This window comes from Melampsora larici-populina (genome assembly GCF_000204055.1).
Source record: "Melampsora larici-populina 98AG31 unplaced genomic scaffold MELLAscaffold_41, whole genome shotgun sequence".
Taxonomy (NCBI): domain Eukaryota; kingdom Fungi; phylum Basidiomycota; class Pucciniomycetes; order Pucciniales; family Melampsoraceae; genus Melampsora; species Melampsora laricis-populina.
Genome location: NW_006768805.1, coordinates 682,215 through 702,933, shown reverse-complemented (window position 1 = coordinate 702,933; position 20,719 = coordinate 682,215). Strand labels below are relative to the sequence as shown.

General features: G+C 37.7%; 3 protein-coding genes across 3 annotated transcripts; 2 read left to right on the top strand and 1 right to left on the bottom strand.

Moving 5' to 3' along the window:
• Positions 1–1,884: 1,884 nt before the first annotated feature.
• On the top strand, positions 1,885–4,017 carry MELLADRAFT_49802 (uncharacterized protein; the record flags this gene model as incomplete). Its single annotated transcript, XM_007414171.1, has 9 exons — positions 1,885–2,381; positions 2,461–2,515; positions 2,607–2,621; positions 2,706–2,796; positions 2,886–2,900; positions 2,975–3,050; positions 3,202–3,362; positions 3,470–3,761; positions 3,831–4,017. Coding segments are annotated over 9 exons (912 nt in total), but the record flags the coding sequence as incomplete, so codon positions are not given.
• A 144-nt stretch (positions 4,018–4,161) lies between these two features.
• On the top strand, positions 4,162–4,934 carry MELLADRAFT_72772 (uncharacterized protein; the record flags this gene model as incomplete). The annotated part of the gene is made up of 1 exon (XM_007414172.1): positions 4,162–4,934. One exon carries the CDS (start codon positions 4,249–4,251, stop codon positions 4,516–4,518), a length of 270 nt encoding a protein of 89 aa, XP_007414234.1.
• A 3,357-nt stretch (positions 4,935–8,291) lies between these two features.
• MELLADRAFT_117551 (uncharacterized protein) lies at positions 8,292–11,405 on the bottom strand (the record flags this gene model as incomplete). Its single annotated transcript, XM_007414131.1, has 9 exons — positions 8,292–8,355; positions 8,431–8,832; positions 8,921–9,433; positions 9,518–9,889; positions 9,971–10,702; positions 10,766–10,812; positions 10,881–11,000; positions 11,079–11,124; positions 11,244–11,405. 8 exons carry the CDS (start codon positions 11,403–11,405, stop codon positions 8,752–8,754), a joined length of 2,073 nt encoding a protein of 690 aa, XP_007414193.1.
• Positions 11,406–20,719: the final 9,314 nt, after the last annotated feature.

The following is a 20,719-nucleotide window of genomic DNA, read 5'->3' as shown; positions in this document are numbered from 1 at the left end:
CAGTGACGTTGGGATTTGGATAGAATTTGGAAACTCACTGGAACAGCATAGAATGACGGTCTCAATCGTGTGGACGCCATCAACGTCGTACAGGTAACCGTTGAGGCGCGAGTGAACATGTAAGTTGTGTGAGTGGCCATTTGAGCAGCAAACAAGACACTGGGAAAAGGGTGCGCGTAAAAAGCGTTCGGGAAGCTTGGTTGTAAGATCCTCCTGCATGCCAAACTTGCGGACAGTAGCAGATGGGTTGATTCGACACGAGGGTAAGATTGCAAACATGATTTGCCATAGTTCAGAATATAAGTCATGGGGGTATCCAGGCGATAGCGCTGTTGCAAGGAACGGTATGAGGGTGAACCGAGTTGATGTCAGACGTAGAGATTCGCCGGCGATGTGTAGGGCTTCAGCGGCCAGGGTGGCGAACCGCACAAAGTCGGCGACGTTGAGTGTCGCAGAGAGCTGAGGTGATTGACTGTTGAGCTGTGCAACAAAATCACGTAAAAGCATCTTTAAAATTGACCGAAGTGTGGGAGGGTAAGCAACAGTGTTAGTGTGGAAGGTCAAGGATGCATGAAGCAGTGATGGATTTCGGATGTAGGGCGTGTCACCTCCCACATGTCACCTGTGAGTATACCCTAGTTCCACAATCAGGCCATGTGTTTAAGGCGGGCTTAAGGGGTTTGTCATTGGTTTTGTCAAACTGCTAGGATGATAGGTGAACAAGATTTTACATGCCTAATCCCCGGAGTAAACCCATGCATCATGGGTTTATGCAAGATTATCACGATTATCAGGGGTGTATCAGACCAATCCCCTGATTCTCCGGCCTACCGCGACGGTACGGAAGCCGGAGATCCCCGAGCCCGCGGGAAACGGGGCTCATGCTGACAAACATGTGACCAGGACCGGGCGGATAATTCCTTTTTCATCCCTAACATAGCAAAAATTGGAGGGTCTGATTCATTCCTTTTTCATCCCTAGGGTTTATAGGACTTATCCGGAGTCCTGGAGAGACAAAATTGGGTGAGGGACAAAACAGGACAAAACCCGGGTTTTGCACATTGGCAAGATTTTCAAAAAAAATCAATCTTTGTTGAAACAGCTGTGATACTTGCACACCAATCTGTGATATGTAGCTTCCTTATGGATGTAGCACTCATAAGAAAGGCATGTTTTCTGGCCACATGCTCATAGGCAACTGTTGTGCACCAAAGATGCAGTCTGACCCCATAAAACATCAGTAATCGGTTACAAAATCTTCACACAAAAGGGAACACATATCTTGTTTTTGATAAAGATGAGGAGTTCATCTTTTCTCTGTAATCAACCTTTCATAGCTTTCCACAAACCTATACACATAGCCAGACCTAGCCCTGATCCCAAACCCACCATCTGGTCACAATTTACACAGGTCAATTCTTTTCCTTGAGTTCTCCCTCAATCAGCTGGATTTCCGACATTTTTGGTCACAAACCTCAGTAGGAGCTTTCCTGGGTACTCCAAGCACTGGAAAAGATGCACATGGGTTGGGGCTATTCAATGAACCCGGCCGTAGCTCCGCCGTTTGGCTCGCTGCGGCTTAAAACCCAAAGGCGCAAAATGTTTCTTGATGACCGAGGCCAAAATCCGAGCATGATTCTGGCCGTTACAATAGGATATCTCAGGAACGAGTAGTGCTAGAGGGTCAAGAGTTAGCTCATCAAAGAGCTCTTGTCTAGAAGCACGGTTTGCACCAATGTAGCTGTCGTAAAGCTGCAGTGTAGTGCGTCCATGACCCATAAACATCAAAAAAAAACGTCAGATCTTAGATCAGACGCATCCACAGGTGTGGAAGCCAGGGTGCTAGGCGCTCACAGAGTGAAGTCCAGGGATCGACTGTTCAGAGAGAGTCGAAGTTTTAGTCCGGTTCAGTTCAGTTGAGTACTCCTTACCACCGATTAAAAAAACGACCCAGAAGAACATTCAGCTTAACTACTATCACTATCACCATCACCACCATCATCAAACATCACAATCTTCAATTCCATTACAACTAAAACCAAGTCAACTCAATCTCAAGAAACAAAACAAATTGATTCATAAAACTCACACTTACACATAAGCATTCTTACACATTCAATCCGACCGAGCAACAACCAAAGCAAAGAAAACTAATCATATCATTAACCGAATACATTTTCAAAAAGAAAAAGAAGAAGACGTGAAGATTGACTCCTATCTACTTACCCTCAACAAAACTAATCGTTCATACTCTTATCATCATAATTCAACTTCATTGGAACATCAACTTTTGATATATCAACCCATCAACTTGGATTATAACTCATTCAACTTTTTTTTTCAAATCAACTTTCTTTCCTCATGGGTTTACTCGAGGATAAGTGAGTAGTTTCAAAATAAATAACTTATAATTTCATTCAATCAACTAAACAAGAAAACCTTTTCTTTTCGTTTGATTAGGTATATTGGACTAGGTCTCGCTATCTCTTCTTCAATCGCTATTGGTACTTCATTTGTAAGACCTGATCATCTAGATCAATTGACTATCCTTCAACCAAACCTTATATTTTCTGATCGTCTTTTGACATGCTTTATGGTTTCAACAGATCATTACAAAAAAGGTTAGTAAACAGGTTTAATCTTATATCTTTTGCATCGAACTCATTTATCTTGATTTATCCTTCTTTTTTTTTTGACCAAAATAGGGATTGATGGATGCTGCTGATCGGACTGGATCTTCTACTGAGGGTCATACTTATCTTAGGAATCCGATTTGGTGGGCTGGAATGGTCACAAGTATGTGCTTTATTCTACATCGATTTAGACTTTAGGTCGTTCCCAAACTGAATTGAATCTCTGTTTTAACTTTGAATTTTGATTTTCAGTGGTTGTTGGAGAAGGTTCGTTCGGATATCTTCTTTCACCCCGAGATTGAAATGCTAAGGTGTTTGACTTCTCTTTCGGTTCGATTCAGTTGCCAATTTTGCTGCATACACCTTTGCTCCTCCTATCCTCGTCACTCCTCTAGGTGCGCTATCGGTCCTAATAGGGTACGCTGCCCGACCGCTTGGTCAGCTTTAGCCCAAGTCTTCTTCTTCTTCACTTTTTCCCTTCTTAACTAGCCTTTAACCTTTCTTTTCTTTCAGAAACAAAGAAACTAAAATTGGTTGATCGATTTTTTTTTTCGAAATTTGATTTTAGAGCGATCTTGGCTTCATTTTTCTTGAAAGAAGAGTTGGGTAGGATTGGAAAGATTGGTTGTGCACTTTGTTTGGTTGGATCTGTGATTATTGTGTTACATGCACCTGAAGATAAAGAAATTGAAACAGTTGATCAAATTTTAAGATACGCTATGCAACCTGGTGAGTGCGAAAAAAAAAGAAACCACTGATCCTCATTTTCGTCTTGTTCTTTGAAGATATGTTGATTTTGAACTTGTGCTGATGATCCTCGATTGGTTTTGGAACAGGTTTTATGATTTATTGTCTATTCGTGCTCTGTTTCAGTCTATTTATGATTTATAGAATCTCACCCACATATGGACCAAAAGAACCGATTGTATATATTTCAATTTGTTCATTGGTTGGATCAGTTAGTGTGATGGCTATCAAAGGATTTGGAGTAGCTATCAAATTAACATTTGCAGGTAATAATCAATTAACTCATTTACCTACTTATGTGTTTGCTTTGGTGGTGGTGGGTTGTATTATTGTTCAAATGAATTACTTCAATAAAGCTCTTGATCAATTCTCTACCAACGTGTGAGTTTTAGTTCTATTCTATTAGATTTGCCTCATTCACTGATCATACTTGTTATTTCCTTTGAATAGTGTGAATCCGATTTATTATGTATGCTTTTCAACAGCTACAATACTTGCTTCATTGATTTTATTTCGTGGAATGGGAACTCAAGATGCAATCAATACATTATCATTAATCATGGGATTCGTAGTCACCTTCTTAGGAGTCTATTTATTAAATGTATCAAGATATGATCCAAGTGGTACATCATTGAATCAACCTACCATCAATAGAAGAACAATAGATGGAGTGATTAATCAACCCAGGAGTTCATCTACACATCATACTAGGTTAAGTATGAGTTCAGATCGAAGCTTACCACTTTATCATCATTCAACTTCATCAGTTTTGAATGTGAATGGAAGAAAGAAATCGAATTTATATAATAGATCTCAAGATAGCGTTTTATTTGAAGCGTTTCCAGAAGAAGCTGTTGGATTAACTATCATGCATTCTGAAACATCTGAAGAAGATCATGAAGATCATGAAGATCATGAAGAAGATGAAGAAAGAGAAGAAGGGGAAAGAGATCGACTTGTTAGACCGAATGGAAAACCAGATGGATTGAAAGTTAGAACAGATTTACAAACCAATCAATTCAACTCATCTAATCGAACTATTAAATCATCAGATAGAAGAGAAGATTCGAATTCAATTCAAAGGAATCATGAGAATTTAAGATCTAAATCTGCTAGTGGAGTTTATCATCAGAGTTGATATATTGTTCTTCACTTTTTTTTTTAGATTATTCCTTTGGGGTTTGTTTTTCTTGTTTTTTTTTTGATATATATATATTTTTTAGGGATCTACATACAAAAAAGGAGAGAGAATTCTTTTATTTTATATATATACATATAGAGGATCGAGAGGAAATGATACGATATTTTTTTTACTTTTTGCTTTCTTTGTTTGTTTCTTTGTTTGTTTGTCTGTTTGTTATTCTTTTGTTTGTTTGTTTTTTTTGATGTGTTTTTGTGTTTTTCTTTCAAAATGATGATGAGATAATGATGATGATGATAAGATAATATTATTTTTGTATGTACATATTTTGTACAATGTGAGTAGATAGGTGTTTTTAAAAAAAGGAAAAGAAGAAGAAGAAGAAGAAGAAATGAAGATGACTTGGTGTGATTATGATTTTTATTCCGAGGGGGTTGCATTGATGAGAATTAAAATTGTGAAGAGTTTGAAATTTGAAAGGAAATGTTTTAAGATAGGATTCAATTTAAATTCAAGAAGATGTGATATATCGTTATTTGATACTTGAACAGATGAAGTTGTTGAGAATGTGAGGTGAGGTTATGATAAAACTTAAATGCAACAATTTTCCACTCAACCTACATCACCCCCTTGCTACCTTTGTACATTCATCACCAGCGTATTTGGCTTGGATGCCAGAATCCAAGGCATGGTGACATTTTGCCTCCAAGCAAAGATTCACCAAGGAGCCAATCCAAGATAATGAAAGGGCCAAAATTTGCCACACAGGCATACCTCAGGCTCGGGTGCCCTTTTCCTTGGGGGCGCTGTCTGTTACAATCCTATCAGTGTGGCACTTGTACTTACACAATGTGCTTGAGTATAGACAAGTTCCAACACTTTCATGAGCAGGAGGCATTGATCCTTAGACCTCACTTAGAAATCTTCTATCATATTTTGAACCAGAAGTTGGAATGATGACTGTTTTTGAAGATAAAAAGAGTAGATAAATAAGCAGGTCAGGGTGCTTCAGAAATCAATTTCAGGAGGTGGTTGGAGGAGCTTGACAACTGGAGATCTTGTGTGAAATATCATATGATGAAGACATTTCAATAGAACGCATATATACATTTGATGACATTTTGAGAACCAAGATACATATATGCTTGGGTCTCAAGTTCTTTCAACCCTTGACTGACAAATCATTTGAGATAAAATTGTATCAATAGTGAGAGCATCTTCAAGGTTGCTGAATCTGGAAGCTTGTACAGGTCGGTTTTTCCCTTGGAGGGGTGTTTGGCAACAGCATCATGCAGTGTGCATATGAGCTCCAATCTCAATTCCCAATAGGGGTTGCTTTGAGTTGCAACTCATGTCACAGAAAACCCAATAGGTCTACAATCTTCCTGGAGAGAACCATCATAACATAGATGCTTCATAGGTCCATGATGGCTTGCAGCAACCGCAAGAGGTGGTAACGTGAGATACCCGCACAGCACTTGGTCACTAGACAAGTAGTGCAAACAAGGCCATGCACTGCAAGGGAAGTTTTTCCCAATACACGCTCCCACCTTCTCAAACTCTAGTCACCATAGAATAAGTTTTCATTGTTGCAAGTCCATCATCTCTAGACTCAGAAGATCCTTAGCAAAGGTTCTGAGTTCACATTTTTTGTTTTCGTCAACCACCCCACCCACCCAACAGAAAAAATGACATCCCACCCTCAGACCCAATGGAGGTCCCCAGCCTGGCAAGACTGGTTCCCAAGAACCAAATCTCAGGGCCAGTTGGTGCCAGAAAACCAAGCCCCAGGCCGGGGCCCCCGCTACCCCAACCCGCACAATCTTGACTAGATTGTAAGGATTGTGCCTTAAGGGCGGACATAGGACAAGTATTTGTCAGAGAGTATGTAAGTAACATACCTAACTATCTCAAAACACTCTACCAGAGCTAAAGTAGCAAGTAGTGAATGGATCAATATTTCTCATTCAGGATCTAACAATACTTAAAAATTGGATGGATGCCCTAATATTTGTCATTCTTTGGAAAAATGCCTTTTGGGGAGTGGCTTTGAGAATGCTCCGCTAGGTCAGCAAATTTGCTGACCTGAGCATGGGAGTGTGTCAATTCCAAAAAAAATAAGATCACACCCATGGCCAGCTGTGTGACCTTGGTGTCAACACTGTGCCTTTTTGCAAATGAGCAATGCATGCTATGTTTTTGAAAGAAACCTATTGTTTAGTCATTTGGATTCAGCCATGCTGGGTAAGCTCTGAGGTCTTATCTCACTACTTTACTTACACTAGCTTCAAGCAAAGGTGGTCATGATTGCTAAAATGTTCATGTGATGCAATCAAAGGATTGCATGTGTTGTGTGAAGTTGAAATCAGCTTCTGTACAATATTGTCAGAATCAGACCAGCCTATACATTGAAAGTTGAGAACCAATGTGGAACAATGCTTGGTGGGGGGCTGTGCCAATAGTGTTTTCATCCAAATCCAACCTTCACAAACGTTTTTAAGACTTGACTTGATTTCTTGGAGCTTCTTGGTGAGTCATAAGATTCTAATTTGTTCAAAAAGTATTAGTAAAAAAATGTGACAAAAACAGATTGATGAAATATTTTAAGACTCACCAAAGCTACAAGCAATTAAATCTGAAAAAGGTTTGTAAAGGTGGGATTTAGATGAGAACCAATGATATCTAAGCCAATCAGAATGATAAAGAGAGTGAAAATGTTTTCTACCAACCTGCCCAATTGTCTTGGTACATTTCCCTGCAATTTTTTCCAGCCAACCAGCTACATAAACAATGAAAGAATATATATGTTTTCAATGGACTGAGCTTGTATATTTTCACACTCTCTTGCCAAAAGGTACAGTGCTGACACCAAGGTCACACAGCTGGCCATGGGTGTGACCTTGTTGTTTTGGAATTAAAACACTCCCATTCTCAGTTGAGCAAATTTGCTGACCAAGCAAACATTCTCAAAGCCACCCTCCAAAAGGTGTTTTGCCAAACAATGACAAATATCAGGGCATCCATCCAATTTTGATGTATTGATAGATCTTGAATGAGAAAGATTGAGCAAGATTGTAGACCTATTGGGTTTTATGTGACATGAGTTGAAACTCAGAGCAACCCCTATTGGGAATTGAGATTGCAGCTCATATGCACACTGCATGATGCTGTTGCCAAACACCAAATCCACCTGTTCCTCCAAAGGAAAAACCAGCCTGTACAAGTTTTTGGATCCAGCAACATTGAAGATGCTCTTACTAGTGATATAGTTTTGTATATCTCAAATGATTTGTAAGTCAAGGATTGAAACCAAGAGTGTATATTGGTTCTTGAAATGTCATTAAATGTATATATGTGTTCTATTGAAATGTCTTGCTCATATGATATCTTACAAAAGACCTCCAGTTTTCAAGCTCCTCCAACCACTCCTTGAAGTTGATTTCTGAACCACCCTGAACTGCTTGTTTCTCTCCTCTTTTTAGTTTAAATACGATTTTAACTTCTGGTTCAAAAATATGATAGATCTGTTTACATAATTGATTCAAATTTTCTGAGCCTGTTTGAATTCATTTTTGTAGTGTCAAGACAATCACCAGTGTGTTTAATGTGGATGTCTGATCAGAAGATCTCATCTGATGGTATTTTGGAATCACTGCAGGCATATTTGTCTTGGGGGACCAAAGCCAAGGGGTCCTTGGACAGTGATATGACCAGGGCTTGTAGGATGCAAGAATGGTGTGAGGATGGTCTACTATGTTAGATAGATTGTTATAGTCCACTTCTTTCAGAGCCATTGAAAGAGATTTCAATTCCAATCAAAAGATGTAAGATGATCTAAAAGTAAGATATTTGCAAGTATGAGATACAAAGATATCAATCATAATATAAAACTGATCTTGGAATACTGACTCTGTCCAGGCGTAAATTCCTTGGTTCATCAGACTTGTCAAATCGCATAAAAGAACAAGCAGATCAAAAAGTATTTTTAATATTACAAAAGCAAGTGTAAGTGTAACAAAAAAAATCTCATCACCAGGAAACAAAACCAAAATCAATGCAAAATATATTTACCAAAACTAAAAACAATGATCATTTGAATCCCAGAGAAAGAATCCAACAAAACCTCACAAAGACTAAAAAGCCTTTCAACTAAAAAATCCTACAACTTATTCAGAATTCCATTTCGCCTTCTTACATTTGATTGTTTTTTTTCGATTGATGTGATGTGAATTATAAATTTTGAATTCTTCTCAACATCTCTTTCCAATGAGCTAATTCGCCTTGAAGATAAAAATGACTAAAAGAATGACTCTAATAAAATAAAAACATCCCATCAGGGTATTCAATCAATCAAATCATCTCAACACACAGATAATAACAAAGCAAGAGACTAGCTTACCAAAATCTCATCAAGAATCTCATGATAAAATTTTTCAATCTTCGCTTTTTTATCTTTAACTTTACTTTCATCTTCAATGAACTTATCAATCATTTCTCTAATCAATCCCAACTCTCTGAAAACCTTTTGTTCTTCTTCTTTTCTTTGTTCTTCTTCTTCCTTTTCCTTTTTCCCTACTTCCCCCATTTCCCCTTCTTCTTCTCCTCCTTGTGTTTCTAAAATAACTTGATCACAAACTCCAACCAAAATAAATACAAACCTACCATACTTTTTTCCAATCTTCATTAGTCCATCAAAATTTTTACTTCCAATCAATTTCTTGATTGATTCTTTTTCTAAATTTAATGAAGTTTGAAAAAATGGCCAAATCGAAAGTTTTAAACTAATTAAATGATTTTCGATTGGATTTTGATTGGATTTTGAAACTGATTTGATTAACCTTTCATTTAATTTGATCATGGCGTATAAACTTGTTGTATCTATTGAGCTTTCTAAAATCTTAGTTGTAAAAGTCTACAAGATACCCATCACCCCCCAAGAGAAACCTGATCAGATATGAGTCAAAGAAATGAGTAAAGGAAAATCAACACAACCTACTTTATGATATTCAAGAACAGGTGCAACAATTTGTTTCCAAACATGATCAAGAGCAGGTTGATGATCAGAATCAAGACTGCCATTAAACTCACTATCAGTAAAGCTGCTAATGATACTAGGAGGTGGACGTGGATGATGAGGTTGATGAGGAGTAATAGATGATCCTCTACGGGCTGGTACTGGATGACTAATAGATGAAGCCCTACTTCTTGAATTAAGTCTAGTTTGAAATGATCCGACCTCTTGTTCTTGATTTTGATCTTGTTGAGGTAAAGGAAGACCGAAAAAGTTTTTCACAAATTGATACTCTACTCCAATGTTATCAATGACTACTAATGAAAGTGATCGAAAGAGAGCTTCAGGTGATTGTTTCTAATTTCCATTAAATCATGTTTCGGATTAGTTTAAATGAATTCAAGAAGATTTGATGGAAAAAAGGAGAAGAAGACTAACGAAATCATTGGGATCTGCCATATAAGCTAGAATGATATCAGGACCTTCAATAAAAGCTTGATGAATAATAGAATCAGGTAAAGGTAAAGTTGTGGATTGAAAACCCGGTGAAATAACTCCGATAGCACCCAACTTAATCCAACCTCTAGCCCTAATCTTGTCTAATGCACGTACATAACGTCTAAGACCAGTTTCAAGGTACCATCTGATTGTCCCTAGATATGCCTTTTGAACTTCATGAGCCGTACGAGCAGCACAACGTTGAAGAAAACCAAAAAGAGATCTATGTTTTAAAAAAACTGAAGCTTGAGTGATTTGAAGATTAGTTGAAATTGAAGTTCGAAACGGTTTTAAGGCATTTAAGAAAAACGTCCTAATCTTAAAAGCAGCTAACAAACAAAGTTTATCTACAATCATTAAAGTAGGATGGTTTTCTTTTGTTGTGGTAGTAGAAGATCTGATTTTAGAAAGATGAAATTCTAATAGAGAAATCGGTTGAAACCATTTTGAACTTGGATTACTTTCTACAATAAGATTAATCAAATCAGGTGGTATGATTGTTTGAGAAATATAAGGCGTTAAGATGTTTAAAGAGCTTCGTCTAGCATCAAGTCGAGTTTCTAAAAGTTTAGATCTTGCTTGTAAATCAGCTATCGAACTTGAAACGGTTGATAAATCAGATTGAAATAAATTTAAAAAGTCGGTTAGAGATTTCAATGTATCTTGAGATGACTACTGGGAAGATTCAGTAATCAGAATCAAATCCAAAATGAACTATAGAGGAGATATACTAACTTGAAGATGAGATCGTAAATGTAGAAATTGATTTGATTGATTTGAATCTATAGAACATCGAATCAAACTTATTAGAAAAGTGAAAAACCTATCGAGTTAAATGAAAAGTACCTACCAAGTTCAGCATCCGATTTCACTGAATGATCTGGGTGATGTAAATATTGATAAAGGTTCAAATCTAAATAATTTGATAATTGATCATGAATTGAAACTTGTGATGCTAAAGTAGAATAACCTATTCGAAAAGAACCACAAGTGTCAGTTTTGATCAGATTCAACTTGAAATGAATGAATGAATGATTCTAGTACTTACATTCTGAATCTGAATTAATTCCAGTAGACTGATATGATTCTAAAATCTAAAATATCTAAAATCAGTTTCTTATTGGTTAATGATGATGGATGGATGGATGGATGGATGGATGGATGGATGGATGGATGGATGGATGGATGGATGGATGGATGGATTAATATTTACTTTTTTGATGATAGATTCTTGATCGATTTGTTCAATTTCTAATGTTTTTAATATACTCTTCACTTTCTTGTTAGTTTCATTATCTTGATCGTTGTTTTCTTGTTGACGGTCATCGAGATTTTTCAATAGTTGATGGTCAAGTTGATTAGTTGGATTGGTCATCGCTCAGTTGATGCCATCGATCACTCTTAAAATTCAAACTACATATGTAAAGATATCTTAGGAAACTACATTTCTACAAACCACATTTTATCATAACCTCACCTCGATTATCACATTTTCAATGACTTCATCTTGTTCAAGAATCAAATGACAGTGTCACATCTTCTTGAAGTTGAATTGAATCTTATCTTAAAGCATTCCCAAACTCTTCACAATTTTCTTCAATCAAATTCTCATCATATCAAACCCCTCAAAATATATAATCATCATCACATCAGGTAATCTTTATTTTGTCTTGTTCTTCATCTTTTCTTTTTTTCAAAACGCCTAATCACATTGTACAGGTCTTCAAATCCAAAGCCCATCAAAAAAAACCGATATTATTGAATAGCACCTGCAGAGCCACCTATGCTGGTAACCTCAAGGTTCTTACTTGGCATCACAAAAACAGTGGAATCCAAACAAATACATGTGCTCATTTTGCAATTGTCAAGCTAGACCTACTTCTCAAGCAGCCCCTTCTCAGCAAGTAGGTTCCCTCAAAGACTATTATATGTGGAAAGGCCCCCTTGCAAAAGATGCAACCATCGGACTGTGTCAGGTTATATAATCAGCTGATTACTTGATGTAAATGAAGATGAGAGAGGCTTGACTCAATTCATCTTTTTTTCTATCAAAAGCTTGTCCTGACCCAAGAAAATACGGCTTTGCAGAGATGATGCCGCAGCATCATGTTCCAGAAAGAACTTGATCCCCAATGAAACATTTGCTCAGCAAGCAGCTCAGATAACCCCTTATCTTTTCTGTTTCACAGGAGCCACTGCTAAATCTGGATTTTCAAAACTTTTATGTGATCTGACAGGAGAGCCAACTATTGCGGGACTTGTGTCATACACATTTCAAAATTTGCTATTAGGGGGGCTCAGGTCACATCATTTTGCTGCTTTGACTGTAAAAATCTTGGACAGCCTGGTACTGTAAAAGAACTTTCCTGATTTTTTAAAAAAGACTGCAAAAATCTTAACCTGAGCCCCCTTAATGCACCACCAACATATTTACCTCGGATCAAAAAATTTGAGGTATTCTCGAATTTCAAACCCAGAAAGATGCTGTCAAAGGTAATTCTCAGCGCATCGGAACACCTTGGACAAAAACCTCGGACAAGGTCTGTCCAAAGATTTGCCTCCAATGATGCCTAAGATTTCTCAACCCAAGGCATCTATGTTGGCAGTGATGCAAAATACAAGACACAGACCAGCCCACACCTTGAAATTTTAGTAAAATCTAATGAGCTCTGTGGAGCAATTTCAAGCATATACAGCATCAGATCTCTGCAATTTCATGTTCAACTTCCTTGATGACCAGGTAGACAGCCAGCTCCTCTGCCAATCTCTATTCTCTGTCTGTTTCACTGGCAACGGCTGATAATGACAAGCCAAGGAAATCACACCCTGTAAAACATCCATGTGATACAAGTGGAGATCAAAGAATCAAGAGGAAACATCATACACAGTCAAAATTACTTTCCCCACAAGATGAAACTCAGATCAGCCTACATTCTAGAATCAAAGACAATACAACTTTGCAGAGGTGATGTAAGAAACCACACCATTATGTTCCAGAACTTGATCCCCAATGAAAGATTTGGTCGGCCAGCGGCTCAGGCAATCCCTTATCTTTTTCTGTTTCACTGCAGTCACTGCCTGTGGGTTAAAGAAAAATAAATCTCAACTTCCAAAACTTTTATGTGATCTGACAGGAGAGCCAACTGACACATGCCTTGTGTCATACATGTTTCAAAATTGGCTATTAGGGGGGCTCAGGTCACATCATTTTGCTGCTTTGACCATAAAAACTTCCCCCAATTTCATGCAATTCACACAAAAGTCTATGAAATTGGGAAAAGTTTTAAGTCATCCCAAAAATATGTTGAGCAGCAAATTTGTGTAAATTTGCCGCTCAGAAAGACAATTTTTTTTATAAATGGGAAAACTTTTTAAAGTCTGGTACCATAAAAGGCTTTTCCCAACGCTTTAGAAAAAGGCTGTAAAAATCTTAACCTGAGCACCCTGAATGCAAAATACAAGACACAGACCAGCCTACACCTTGAAAGTTTACGTGAAATCTAATAAGCTCTGTGGCAAAATTTCAAGGATATGCAACATCAGAACCCCGCAATGTCATTCTCAACTTCCTTGATGACCAGGTGGACAGCAAGCAGCTCTGCCAATCTCTATTCTCTGTCTGTTTCACTGGCAATGGCTGATAATGACAAGCCAAGGAAATCACACCGCGTAAAACATTCATGTGATACAAGTGGAGACCAAAGAATCAAGAGGAAACAGCATACACAGTCAAAATTGCCTTCCCCACCAGATGAAACTCAGATCAGCCTATATTAACAATATCTTACATAATCTGACAGGAGAGCCAAGTACCATATGACTTGTGTCATTCACATTTCAAAAATGGCTTTTGCAAAATACAAGACTCAGACCAGCTTACACCTTTGGATCTCACATCAAATCTCATAAGCTCTGTGAAGCAATTTCAAGCATACGCAGTGTCAGATCTCTGCAACATTGTGTTCCACTTCTGAGACTTGATGATCAGCTGGACAACCAGCAGCTTGGCCAATCTCTACTCTCTGTCTGTCAAACTGGCGACTGCTGATGAGGATAAGCACAGGAAATCACACCCCTTGAGATTTATGTGATACAAGCAGAGGAAAAATAATCAAGAGGAAACATGTCATACACCACCAGAATTGGCTTCCCCACAATATGAAACTTAGATCAGCCTACATCTCAGAATCCAAGACAATTCGGCTTTGCGGAGATGATGTAATCAACCAAAGTATCATGCTCCCAAACCCGATCTTCATGAAAACTTTGGTCAGCCAGCCAGGGGCTCAGCCAATCCCTTATCTTTTCTATTTCACAGGAGCCACTTCCTGTGATGTTATGAAAAGTGAATCTTGCTTTCCAAAACTTTTATGTAATCTGACAGGAGATCCAAGCATGCCAGGACTTGTGTCAGGCACAATGTCAGATCTCTCCAATGCCATGTTCGGCTTCCAAGGATTGATGAGCAGGCAGAACACGGAGCCCAGTGTCTCAGCTGCTCTTTGACAGATATAAAAGGTCCACCCTTCCACTGATCACTCTTCCATCATCTTATCAAGGTTTTTTCACCTGACCTGCCCAATTGTCTTGGTATGTTTCTCTACTATTTTTGTCAGCCAACCAGCTCCATGAACAATGTAGGAATATATATGTTATCATTGGACTGAGCTTGTTTATTGTCACTCTCTTTACCATTCTGATTGGCTTAGATATACTCAGCTCTCATCTAAAGCCCACCTTGACAAAAAAACAGATTTAATTGCTTGAATATTCTTGGTGAGTCTTAGAATATTTCACTCACTGGTTTTTGTCACAATTTCCATTACTAACACTTGGTCAGCAAATTAGCATCTTATCATGAAGCTTGTCATCATTGCCGCCTTTCTCGTGATATCAGCAGCTTTCAATCAAGCTGGAGTCATTCATGGTATCTCAGGCAGAGAGGGGACCAAACTGGGTGGATTGGAAAGCAAGGCAACCGACACCGCCGACTCTGACTCTGATGATTCTTTGGCTGATATTGTCATAGCGGACTGGGTCCACGACATTCCGGACCAGACTTTTAGCGATCTTGATTCAGATTGAACCAATGGTCCCACAGGAAACGTGCAATCCCTGGATGACATAATCCTTCATTTGTTACAAAAGACCTAGGATGAATGCTTGGTATTTCATGTGGGCTTGGTTCATAGTAGTAGAGAAACAATGATAGTTGTACATCCACATACATCAGGCCTACTCAGCATTAGTGTGATCTGGTAGGATATGCTTGTCAACCTTGACATCCATCAGTGATAGAGGGTATTACTTCTGCTTGATGCTATTTTGCTTGTGTCTTTTCTCATTATCATCTTGTGTGGATCATAGTGCCATAGTAAATAGAGATGTATAGATGAACTAGTCCCTGATTTCCTACACCAAACCTTGATATATCATTACCCTTTTAGAGAACTCCAATGCAGCAATTTAGTCAAACTACACCATAAACATATAGTGGAGCAGAACCGACTTTGTCAGGGCAGAGAGTTGCCACACAGTCCCTGCCAAACTCATTAAGTCTGGCTATGGCGAAAATTGTCTAAGCTTTTGACAAACCACATTATCATGATTTTTGGGGAACCAATTCAAAATCTTAAGGGAACATACCAAGAGAAATTGGTCAAGTCAAAAAAATAAACCTCAATGAGATGATTGGATGGTGAAGGCTCCATTGGCAAGAAAGTCAAGGTTTTTTATTTGTTTGAAGAGCGGCTGAGTCGATAGGTTCTGTATCTTTCCCTTGGTCATCAACTTCTGGAACATCATGATCCGCTCGCTTCAAGTTCCAACGCCTACGCAAAGTTTCATTATTTTATGCTGGTCTGAGTCTTGCTTAACCCACACCAAACGTCGCGCGCGGTTTAAGGAGGGACTGTTAGGGTCTACTCTGAGTCTTGTATTGCGAGGAAGTCAATTGTGTAAGACAAGAATCCTTTGACTGTTCGCTCTGCGCTTGTATCACGTAAGTTAATGGTGAAGTCCTTTGCCTAGCGCTATGAGCAATGGCTTGTACCGAGGTAAAATCATGAATCCCCAGCGCGGCCACGCAGATGATGGGTTTGTTGTAAGTTAATTGTTATTGGTAGGAGGCTTTGATAAGTTTAAGAATCAACTTATAATCCATACAACTTTATAATTCACAATTGATTACTATGTACATAGTACATACCACACAATACAAAAACACACATCTCAAGTTATAAGTAACCAAGTCTCTTTTTAAACAGATCAAAATTCCATATTCTAAGGTTACTTTTTTTCTTCCTTCCAAACAAATTACTTTAATCTTAATATACTCTAGTTCCAATGGTGGTATGATAAAGTGTTTTTTAAAAATATCTTTATCCCCATACCTTTGCCCCCCAAAAAAATAAAAAAAAAATCAAATCAGGTATTTACAAATCCTTAACTTATTTCTTTTTGTTTAATCACCATAATGAAGAAATACATATGTACTTTACAAATTTAAGATTTAACTAATTTAATTGATTTTTCTTTTAATTGATCTTTATTTAAATTAGGTGATTTTAATTTTTCATTAATACAAAACTTTAAATAATTTGAAATTTCAGGATTAGGTTTGATTTTTAAAACTTCACATATCTCTTTACCCTGATGAAATCCAATCCAAAAAGCACCAAAAAGCACCAAAATTCCCAAAAGGTAAAAGGAAAAAGGAAAAAAAAGGAAAAAAAAGGAAAAAAAAGGAAAAAATTAGTTGATTTTTGACGATAGATCTAATTTGTATGAATTTTTTTTATAAAATGGATGAAAAAAAAAATCTGCAAACTCAACATTTAAAAGTTCTAAATCGAATTCATGTGTTAAAGTATAACTTAAACCAAGTTGATCAATTTGATTGACCAAACCATTAAACCATTCCACCAACTCTTGACTTTCTTTTTCATCTTTAATTTTCATATTTCCAAAACACAAACCAATTTTTCAATCAGATTCATTTCCCCAAAATCCACAAAAAAAATCAAAGAATTGGAATTGGAAAAAAAAACAAACCAATCAAATTTAATAAACCAATCCTATACACCAAATTCCAAACTAATGTAAGTTTCCAATCCAAATTTAAATTTAAACTTTTGGTCACTTGATTTGATTTTTTTCTATTCAAATCATGTACATGAACCAATCTTAAAAGTTGACCTAATCTTAACCTCTTTTCACTTCATTTCAAATATTGCTATTAGGGGGGCTCAGGTCACATAATTTTGCTGCTTTGACTGTAAAAACCTTGTAAAGCCTGGTACTGTCAAAGAACTTTCCCAATTTTTAAAAAAAGGCCACAAAAATCTTAACCTGAGCCCCCTTTAATGCAAAATGCAAGACACAGACCAGCCTACACCTTGAAATTTTAGTAAATCTAATGAGCTCTGTGGAGCATTTTCAAGCATACACAGCATCAGATCTCTGCAATGACATGTTCAACTTTCTTGATGACCAGGTAGACAGCCAGCTCCTCTGCCAATCTCTATTCTCTGTCTGTTTCACTGGCAACAGCTGATAATGACAAGCCAAGGAAATCACACCCCGTAAAACATTCATGTGATACAAGCGGAGACCAAAGAATCAAGAGGAAACAGCATACCCAGTCAAAGTTGCCTTCCCCACAAGACAAAACTCAGATAAGCCTATATTCTAGAATCAAAGACAATACAACTTTGCAGAGGTGATTTAAGAAACCACACCATCATGTTACAGAACATGATCCCCAATGAAAGATTTGGTCTGCCAGCAGCTCAGGTAATCCCTTATCTTGTTCTGTTTCACCGCTGCCTGTGGTGTCAAGAAAAGTAAATCCAGAGCCAGGTACCATAGGACTTGTGTCATTCACATTTCAAAAATGGCTTTTGCAAAATACAAGACTCAGACCAGCCTACGCCTTTAGATCTCACACCAAATCTCATAAGCTCTGTGAAGCAATTTCAAGCATATGCAGTGTCAGATCTCTGCAACATTGTGTTCCACTTCTGAGACTTGATGATCAGCTGGACAGCCAGCAGGTTGGCCAATCTCTACTCTCTGTCTGTAAAACTGGCAACTGCTGATGAGGATAAGCACAGGAAATCACACCCCTTGAGATTTATGTGCTACAAGCAGAGGAAAAATAATCAAGAGGAAACATGTCATACACCACCAGAATTGGCTTCCCCACAATATGAAACTTAGATCAGCCTACATCTCAGAATCCAAGACAATTCGGCTTTGCGGAGATGATGTAATCAACCAAAGTATCATGCTCCCAAACCCGATCTTCATGAAAAATTTGGTCAGCCAGCCAATCCCTTATCTTTTCTATTTCACAGGAGCCACTTCCTGTGATGTCATGAAAAGTGAATCTTGCTTTCCAAAACTTTTATGTAATCTGACAGGAGATCCAAGCATGCCAGGACTTGTGTCAGGCACAATGTCAGATCTCTCTGATGCCATGTTCGGCTTCCAAGGATTGATGAGCAGGCAGAACACGGAGCCCAGTGTCTCAGCTGCTCTTTGACGGATAAAAAAGGTCCACCCTTCCACTGATCACTCTTCCATCATCTTCTCAAGGTTTTTTCACCTGACCTGCCCAATTGTCTTGGTATGTTTCTCTACTATTTTTGTCAGCCAACCAGTTACATGAACAATGTAGGAATATATATGTTATCATTGGACTGAGCTTGTTTATTGTTACTCTCTTTACCATTCTGATGGGCTTAGATATACTCAGCTCTCATCTAAAGCCCACTTTGACAAAAAAACAGATTTAATTGCTTGAATATTCTTGGTGAGTCTTAGAATATTTCACTCACTGGTTTTTGTCACAATTTCCATTACTAACACTTGGTCAGCAAATTAGCATCTTATCATGAAGCTTGTCATCATTGCCGCCTTTCTCGTGGTATCAGCAGCTTTCAATCAAGCTGGAGTCTTTCGTGGTATCTCAGGCAGAGAGGGGACCAAACTGGGTGGATTGGAAAGCAAGGCAACCGACACCGCCGACTCTGACTCTGATGATTCTTTGGCTGATGTTCTCGTAGATGACTCGATCTATGACATTCCGGACCAGACTTTTAGCGATCTTGATTCAGATTGAACCAATGGTCCCACAGGAAACGTGCAATTCCTGGATGACACAATCCTTCATTTGTTACAAAAGATCTAGGATGAATGCTTGGTATTTCACGTTGGCTTGGTTCATAGTAGTAGAGAAACAATGATAGTTGTACATCCACATACATCAGGCCTACTCAGCATTAGTGTGATCTGATAGGATATGCTTGTCAACCTTGACATACACAGTTCAGTGATAGAGGGTATTATTTCTGCTTGATGCCATTTTGCTTGTGTCTTTTCTCATTATCATCTTGTGTGGATCATAGTGCCATAGTAAATAGAGATGTATAGATGAACTAGTCCCTGATTTCCTACACCAAACCTTGATATATCATTACCCTTTTAGAGAACTCCAATGCAGCAATTTAGTCAAACTACACCATAAACATATAGTGGAGCAGAACCGACTTTGTCAGGGCAGAGAGTTGCCACACAGTCCCTGCCAAACTCATTAAGTCTGGCTATGGCGAAAATTGTCTAAGCTTTTGACAAACCACATTATCATGATTTTTGGGGAACCAATTCAAAATCCTAAGGGAACATACCAAGAGAAATTGGTCAAGTCAAAAAAATAAACCTCAATGAGATAATTGGATGGTGAAGACTCCATCAGCAAGAAAGTCGAGGTTTTTGATTTGTTTGAAGTGCGGCTGAGTCGTTGGGTTCTGAATCTTTCCCTTGGTCATCAACTTCTGGAACATCATCATCCGCTTCCTTCCAACGCCTACGCATGGTTTCATTATCTTATGCTGGTCTGAGTCTAGCTTAAGAGGAAGTCAATGATGATTGTGTAAGACACAAGTCCTTTGACTTTTCGCTCTCCGCTTGTATTGAGTAAGGAAATTGTCAAGTCCTTTGCTTAGCGCTATTAGCAATGGCCTGTAGCAAGGTAAAACCACGAATCCACAGCACGGCCACGCAGATGATGGGTTTGTTAAGCTTATAAGCTAATTGTCAATGGTAGGAGACTCCGATAAGATCAAGAATCAACTTATAATCCATACAACTTTATAATTCACAATTGATTACTATGTACATAGTACATACCACACAATGCAAAAACACACATCCTAAGTTATAAGTAACCAAGTCCCTCTTTAAACAAATCAAAATTCCATTTTCTAAGGTTACTTTTTTTCTTCCTTTCAAACAAATTACTTTAATCTTAATATACTCTAGTTCCAATGGTTGTATGATAAAGTGTTTTTTTAAAAATGTCTTTATCTCCATACCTTTGCCCCCCCCAAAAGAAAACCAAAAAAAAATCAAATCAGGTATTTACAAATCCTTATTATTTCTTTTTGTTTAATCACCATAATGAAGAAATACATATGTACTTTACAAATTTAAGATTGAACCAATTCAATTAATTTTTCTTTTAATTGATCTTTATTTAAATTAGGTGATTTTAATTTTTCATTAATACAAAACTTTAAATAATTTGAAATTTCAGGATTAGGTTTAATTTTTAAAACTTCACATATCTCTTTACCCTGATAAAATCCAATCCAATCCAATCCAAAAAGCACCAAAATGGTAAAAGGA